Genomic DNA, 8,156 nt, shown 5'->3' on the forward strand with positions numbered 1-8,156 from the left:
GATGATGTTACCTAGCCAGGTAATGAAACGTCGGGATGTCAAACCTACAGCTCAGCGAGCAAACCTACACCCTAAACCTCAACCTGAGCTACAAACCTTCACAAACCTTGCACCACATTATCTCTTCCCTCCCCCCACCACATACTCCAGAGGTTAGGGTGTCCTTGGAACGTTATTTCCAATCCAGTGTTTGGCCAGACAATTTGATTTTGTAGCGGGCATCAGCTGACAGGCTGCCTGGGGAGAGTTTAGTTTCTGGAAACATCCTTTTAGTCCAATGCTGTCAAGGTCCAGTCCTTAAAACGAACCAACCTCCCATGAATTCTACCTGTCAGCAACCAAAATCCTTTCCAAACAAAAATGGATCGCTGTAGTGCGTCTTTGTTTTTTTTCCCCATTAGTTCCAGCTCACTACTACCTTCTCAAGGGAAACTAGAGACAGGAATAAATACTGCTCAGCCAGTGATGCCCACACCCCACAAAAATGAATGCATTTTTAAAATATTTAAATTTTATATATCATTTACATTTCGATCCTGAAACTACTCCATTCTACCTTTTCACTCTCTTTTACCACATTCCTTGAAATAATCAGCTCCACTAAAACCTTTTTCCGCCAATTTTAAAATCCCTTTACATCCCTCAATGTCGAATCTTCAGCTCATCTTGCATTCTCTAGGAGGTTTTGCTAGATTAACTATGCTGTATAAATACAAGCTGTTGCTATTTCCCATAACTCTTAGTCTTCAATATTACTCACATTTATAACAGTTTTAATATTGCTTCAGAGGAACTATTAAATATTACAGGATTTATAATTTTAACCAGGTAGTGTATAGTGTAAATGGGCTCATGCAATGTCATGACTTATCGCGTGTCTTCTGAGATTCTTTAATCGTAATAAAATGCTCCCTTTCAATTTGTCCTCACGAACTGAATTAACAGCAAAGTCAAAATGCTACCTAATGAAAGGCATATACTTTTCTTTATTTAAAAGTTTTATTTTAAGCATTTCTGTACAAATCCTTTTTGCATTAACCTCACAATAACTTTACATATTGCAGAAGGTGAAATAATGTCAATGAAAATAACATGGATGGAAATTGGCCAAAGGGCATTGACTATGCAATGTGATTATGAAGCCTCAATAACTTCTACATATCAATAGAAACAAGTCACTGGATTCTTTTATTCTTAGATATTACAGAACCTCACTGTTTGGTTTGAAACTGTTCTCATTTTCTCTCGCATTCATTTTTATAGTTCAATAAGTAAACCTGCTGAAGAGCATACACTGAAATACTCATCTAGTTTTTCCTCTTTTTGGATGTTGCAAACTAATGACAAAGCCAGCTGATTGTCTTTTTCCCTTGATTAGCCTAAATTAGGATACTTTCTTAAGGTGAATATAAGACTTGCATTTGAAAAGATTCACTTCTGTTCTTTGTCTCATTTCTTTTAGACTATGAGCAATGGAGAAATTACTGCAAAGAAAATTTGGAAAAGAATTTAAAGTATACAAAATGGACTTGAACACAATGAAGCCTGTACCGCACTGTGTCAATTTGTATAACTGAAATGGAAGCAATGTAATTGGATTAATAGCTGTGAATGAATTATTATTTACATTTTCTTTATAGTAGTAATATTTTTTCATTGTCTATCTAGATGAAGTTTGGAATAAATATTTACAGTTAAAGGATGAAAATCCCTTGTCTCTTGGTTGTGATTAAATTGTAGGGATTCTGGGATAAAACATTGGCATTTGAAACAATTGTAACATTTGCTTAGAAAGATGGACATCAGGTTTATGGAAAAGGTTTATTTTGTGTAAACTGAATGTTGTAAAGGGGTGGTGTTTGTGTAATGCATTTAACCAGAATCTGCCTTTACACATTCTAGTTTCACTTGATTGAAATAGTCAAGGGCATTTTCTTGCTAAACTGTTCTTGTTTACTTATGAAAGTAGCTTATTTGATTTTTCTACATATAAATAATACAGTTTTATTACAACACTAAAGTAGATCAGGTAAGCCATGAATGACAAATCATTAATTAATTATACGTTTCATTACAGATCGAATTTTAAAAAACTCAGTTAACCTTTTAATGCAAGGTTTGTGAAGGTTTAATATTAGTCTATGGTCAATCACCTGATTTGAGTTCCTCCTTTACAAATTCAGAGACCTTGTTGCATTTAACACTCACATCAATCCTAGACTAAAAGCATAAAACCCATTCTGCTGTAGCCCAGCTTATTCAGAGTAACTTAGTGAGTTGAGGCAGATTTTAAAGTGATTCTTATAGGATTTAATTCATGTTCAGAAAATAACATAGAAAGCTCACATTCCCTTTCAAAAAAATTATATTGACAAAAGTAAAGCAATATTCATACATAAAGTTACTTAATATTCATAAAATAAATGACTTTGTTTTAATCATGACTACTACCAAAAAAACACTCATCCTCCCGATTTGTTTGTTGTCAATAGTGCTGAGGAACCTGGACAATGGCAAAGCCAACTCTGCCACCTGGAGGCCAGATGCTCATTGAGAAGAAATCTGAATTAAAGTTAACACATTAAATGCTTATTTTAGTAGACATGGATAATAATAAGGTTTTAAAAATCCTATTTATAAAAAAGACAATTTTCAGCAATCAAGTATTGAATTATGCTGGTTTTTTGAAAGTTAAGCCAAATAGCACTTTTCTTCATGAAGTTCTACTTTTAATGTTTTACATTTGACTTTTGGAGCACCAAAACTAATTTGAATTACCAAATGATATGAATCAATTTGAAGCAATATTTGAAAAAGCATAATAAAGTGGAAATCTTTGAAATATCATAACATTTGAATTAACTCATAAATATAAATTGTACATTTTTAGCACTGATTTATGCTCTAGGCTGACAATTCTTTAATGTTGCAGTGTGCAAATAAAAGTAATTATATTTTTCTGTGAGAAATTCAATTGCTATTATAAATTATCTAGTCACACCTTTCCAAATGCCCAAAATAAAAACTAAAATATTCTATTTGCATGAACCTGCAGATGCTGTGCTGAGTGTCAAACTACTCAAGCAAGCAAATAATTAAATCATTAAACCACTGTTGAGCACTGAAGTGACACAAAATCCCTGGTTGATTTCTGGCATGTGTTCGTTTGACAGGTGACTTAAGAGGAGGAGAGGTTGGCTTTGCTTATCTGAGAGGAAGGCAAAGCATAACATGGTGTCATTTAAATTAAAGGATTTTCATATAAATATAGTCATTAAAGAAGTTACAGTTGACCATGAAGAAAGAGTACTTAACTTGGATTTGACTTGTTTATGCAAGTTACCATGATTATTAATTATTCAAAATTAAACAAATAAAGAAGTTAACAACAGACATTATGATTCTGCTATCAATAAGCCGAATAAAATAAGTTGAATAGTTTGAATGGAGCAGCAAGATTGTCACCTTTCACATTGCGTCCCTCAGACAGCATAGTGATCGATGGTATCTTCCATAGCTTTGCAATTGTGCTCATCTCTCCAGCTGAAGATCAGGGAGACAAAATTACAAGGATTTGAAGTGCTGCTGAACAAACTCTGATTTTTGTAAGTATCATCTCCAAAGATATAAAGATACATTTAACTTCAGTCAATGAGAACTGTTCAAGTTGTAATCCGAGATATTTCACTCTTGTGTTGTAACAAATATAAGTGATTGTAAACTGGGGAGTCACAAAGGAAACAGAAATGCTAATACTTCAACCTGCTACAGAAAAAGTCTGTTTGTATTGTTTTATATATTTTCTCAAAGCGGGAGGTGAGCTGCTGATGAGGGAAAGTATATTTAATATGTAGTTTTCTTCTCTTTAGTACTTCGTATTTCAGGTGTTCCTAAGAGGGGCTGATAGTTTAGAATGTGTCTGATAATTAGCTGACATTATCCACAGGTTTAGAATGCAATGAGTTGACAGTAAGATGACCAGCCCCTTTCCTTTCTAGGTCGCTGATCGAAAAGCTTCTTTTCATTCCCCACAGTAGTGCAGAGTGGTTACTGCTGCATACAGCCTCCATTTAAAAAAAACGTTTTATTTTAAAGTGAGACAAAAATAACTTTGATTTGTAACTTCCCTCCAATTCAAGGGACAATCCGTACTACTATAACTCCTTGTTTTTACAAAAACTAGAGGATTTTGTGGGTTGGATTTGAAGATTGCACATTAGAGGCTATGGAACTGTGTCCAAAAACAGTTCATTATGTATGCAAGATTGTGAAACTAATCTGATTGTGTCAATCCTTTTTGGATGGTGTATCTGCAATCATTTAATTGGATCAAATAAATTCACAACCAAGTTGGTACACAGCACACGTGCCAGCTCTTCAACTGAAAATGTCTATTTTAATTCCATCTATATGTATTATTTTTAAACTGTCTGACTCTTCTTAATAACATTATGGTTTCTGCCTTAATGGCTGTTTATGGTAAAGTATTCTGTTCCCTAACACCTCCTCTATGAAAAAACATTCTCCTTCTTCCCCTTTTTAATTTACTTTAGTCCATATCCTTTACCTGCTACCTATTTTCCAGCAAACAAACCAACATTATGTTGTCCTCTTATTGATAAATCAACTTTATTGATAATGTTGGAAACTTTTATTTTAACTTCACTGAAATCCATTTCTGATTTTTTTTTTAACGAAGTATAGTTTTCAGTATCATTCTGATGAAACTTTGCCAAATTATTTTGCATTTGGGTGCTCAATAGTGCACCATATTCCAAATGTAAACTAACTAGACTTGTGTAAATTCAACCTTTCTTTGTTTGTTTATGTGATGTCCATGCTCCCCATACTCTATAATCCCGTACATATCTCTATATCAGTAGATATCCGCTGATACTGTTTTAATACTGTATATTGTTTGAGTGTATATCCAGTATATTATGAGTGGGAGTTATGGCTCTAGTGCTAGGAAGGTGGAATCTGTAATTGTTGGGATGGTATGGATATTCCCAATGATCAGGGTGTCTAGACTAAGTATAATAACCATTTAGGACAATTTAGGAGAATTTCTTCTCCCAAAGAAGTAAGCCTGTGGAAGGCTCTGCCACAGAAAGCAGTTGAGTCCCAAGTATTGAATGTTTTCAAAAGGTTATAAACAGTTCACAAGGCTAATGGGACCAAAGGGAGAAAGTGGGAACAGGGTACTAAGTTGGATGATCAGCCATGATGATATTGAATGGTGGAGCAGGGTCAAAGGGTCAAATGGCCTACTCTGGCTCCTATTTTATGTGTCTCTAGGTACAGTATACACCTGAAGCTTGCTGAAATTGGTGCTCTAATGAGCCATATAACTAGACAGGTAGAGACGGCTTTTAAACAAAACAAAGGTGATGAGAGGTCAAGCTTGAGTAAATGTAAAAAATCAAGGGGTAGGGTCGAAATTGGACAGCAAGTTAATAATAAAGCAAATTAAGTTGAAAATTATGGGATGAGACAAAGAATAAAGCTAACATTACAGACAGTGAACACTAAATTTTACAAAAGTTACACAAGGGAAGCGGTACTGAGTAAACCAATAGAGCTGTGGGATGGAAAAATCCCAGGGTTTTGATGGACTTCATCCAAGGATCCTAAAAGAAAAGGCTAATGGGAAACTTCAGACCAATTAGCCTGACATCTGTCTTGGGGAAAATGTTAGAATCAATTATTAAAGAAGATGTAGGTGAGCATTGAGAAAAAAAAATCAAGCAATCAGAGCAATTGAGCAAAGTTTTGTGAAAGAAAACAAAAGTACAGTGCTGGAGAAATTCACCATGTTTGGCAGCATCTGTGAAGCAAAGCAAACAGAGTGAATATTTCATGTCTAGTGTCATTTCCTCAGTTCTGATGAAGGGTCACTGGACTCAAAACTGTATTAAGTTTTTTTTTGCCTCTTCACATATAACGCCCAAACTGGTTTGTTTCTCCAGGACTTTCTATTTTTGGTTCAGGTCTACGCACTGTGTGGCAGAAGTTCTGGAGGATGGCATTGAAATGGAGTCAGAATGTAAGGAAAAAGCTCCCTTGGAAAATTGTCTGCAATCTCTCATGCTGATCAAAATTGTGTAATACAAATCCACTGAGGACATAAACATTGCAGGTGGTTCACAGATGCTGCCTGAACTTCTGAGTAATTCCACCAGTTCCTGCTTTTGATTTGCAGTGAGGTGCAGATTACCTCATCTGGGTTAGCCACTCAAGCTTTAATAATATATAGTTCACTAAACAGTGCATGGGGTGCGCACCATCTGGTTCTGAAGATTGGAAATTGTTAACAAATATGTGTTCTGTAAGGTTTTACACTAATAATTCCACCACATAAGTTGGCCAGAGATGGCAAAAAACACCAATGTGCCTTGGCTGTTAGGCAGAGCTGTCCACAGCAGTTCTACAGAATCGCTGCCATCTTGCCGAGTCGCCAGATTGGAAATTATACATGGGAATGAATTTGGCAAAGATTCCCCAGAGTTCAATAACTTATAAAATATTCAAAGTATGTGAAATGAAATCCCAATACATATTGGAGCGTTTGATAACCACTTCAGATACCCTATTTTACATCGTATGGGGCAGGATTACTCCAGGAATTTTTAATTGTCCAGATAGGTAGAGACATAAAAAAACTGAGAAAATCTGTAGACCTTAAAATATGTTCCCTACTGAGGAAAAAGGCAAGTGCCTTTCGAAAAATAGCTAAAAAGAACTATGAAGCAATTGAAATGGTTCTTAATTTATTTTCATGTTTTACATTTACACTTGCTGTATGCCTTCCATGTTAAACTCACCAGAAGTGTTAAAGATGTTATCTTTTACATCGTCATTGTGGCTCTGTCTAAATTGGCCTTTAATACATATAATTGAAGTTTCTTTATAATAGCAACAAGGAAGAGTAACTTTTACTGGATCATGCCGACTACTTGATATTAAAAGTTGTTTCTGAAGATGATGATGTACTGTGCTGTAAAGGGAAGAAAATAGTAGAAGAGCCATCAGTTAAGTCATTCCGTTGGTTTTCAGTTTTCTCCAGAATAGAGGCACGAGGTGCCGATGTTATAATTGAAGATCATGAGTTACAGAGCAACTTTGCAGGACAACTGCATGAAACACAAACAAATACGCAGTTTTTGGAGACAGTGTACAGTTGAGGCCTTCTTGGTGCTTGTTTTAACTTATCAGCCAAACTGTTTGTTTAGCAAGTTTCAGCTGTTTGTAAAAACCTAATTTCAGGGAACTAGCCAGGAAACATGTATAAAGTTAACAAGGATAAAGTGGTTGAATTCTTAAGTATTGTCATTTCTAGATTACAAATATTGTTTCATTTGTGCCATGAGAAATTACATGAAAGGCGTAGCTAAGCTCCCAGGATTCACCCTCAGTATGACTCCTGTCACACTTAATTGACCTTTTCTACAATGTATATGAATGGACTCCAAATTAATCATTAAGTGACAGAAAAGGGAAATAGAGATGCAAAATATACAAGAGAAGTATCAAAATCAAAGCAATTTTCTAGAACCTTAAGGCAGATTTGACTTGGTGTTAACAATGAGTCAGAAGATTGTGGTCTTAAACCAAACTCTACAGTTTGTGAGAAGATTTGTAGCTCGGGTGCTCGTTGTTGTTGTTCTGTTCGCCGAGCTGGAAATTTGTGTTGCAGATGTTTTGTCCCCTGCCTAGGTGACATCCTCAGTGCTTGGGAGCCTCCTGTGAAGCGCTTCTGTGATCTTTTCTCCGGCATTTATAGTGGTTTGAATCTGCCGCTTCCGGTTGTCAGTTCTGAAGCCCATCCGGTTCTGAAGCCGATCCCACCTACACTATCCCATGTACGTCCATATACTTGTCCAATGACGACTTAAATGCACTTAAACTTGGCGAATCTACTACCATTGCAGGCAAAGCATTCCATACCCTTACTACTCTCTGAGTAAAGAAGCTACCTCTGACATCTATCCTATATCTGTCACCCCTCAATTTAAAGTTGTGTCCCCTCGTGTTTGCCATTCCCATACTTGGAAAAAGGCTCTCCCTGTCCACCCTATCTAACCCTCTGATTATCTTGTATGTCTCTATTAAGTCACCTCTCAACCTCCTCCTCTCTAACGAGAACAGCCTCAAGG

The 8,156-nt window shown here is 35.8% G+C and overlaps 1 protein-coding gene across 1 annotated transcript in view; it reads left to right on the forward strand.

Annotated features, from left to right (window-relative positions):
• Positions 1-1,808, forward strand: part of LOC122562192 (fatty acid-binding protein 1, liver-like) — an 18,129-nt gene extending 16,321 nt beyond the window's left edge. The window contains exon 4 of the mRNA XM_043714855.1: positions 1,463-1,808. Within this exon, the coding sequence (XP_043570790.1) occupies positions 1,463-1,513 (51 nt within the window). The 3' untranslated portion in view covers positions 1,514-1,808. The remainder of the gene's footprint in view (positions 1-1,462) is intronic.
• The last annotated feature ends 6,348 nt before the right edge of the window (positions 1,809-8,156 follow it).

Source organism: Chiloscyllium plagiosum, chromosome 24, assembly GCF_004010195.1.
Source record: "Chiloscyllium plagiosum isolate BGI_BamShark_2017 chromosome 24, ASM401019v2, whole genome shotgun sequence".
In the NCBI taxonomy this organism is placed as follows: domain Eukaryota; kingdom Metazoa; phylum Chordata; class Chondrichthyes; order Orectolobiformes; family Hemiscylliidae; genus Chiloscyllium; species Chiloscyllium plagiosum.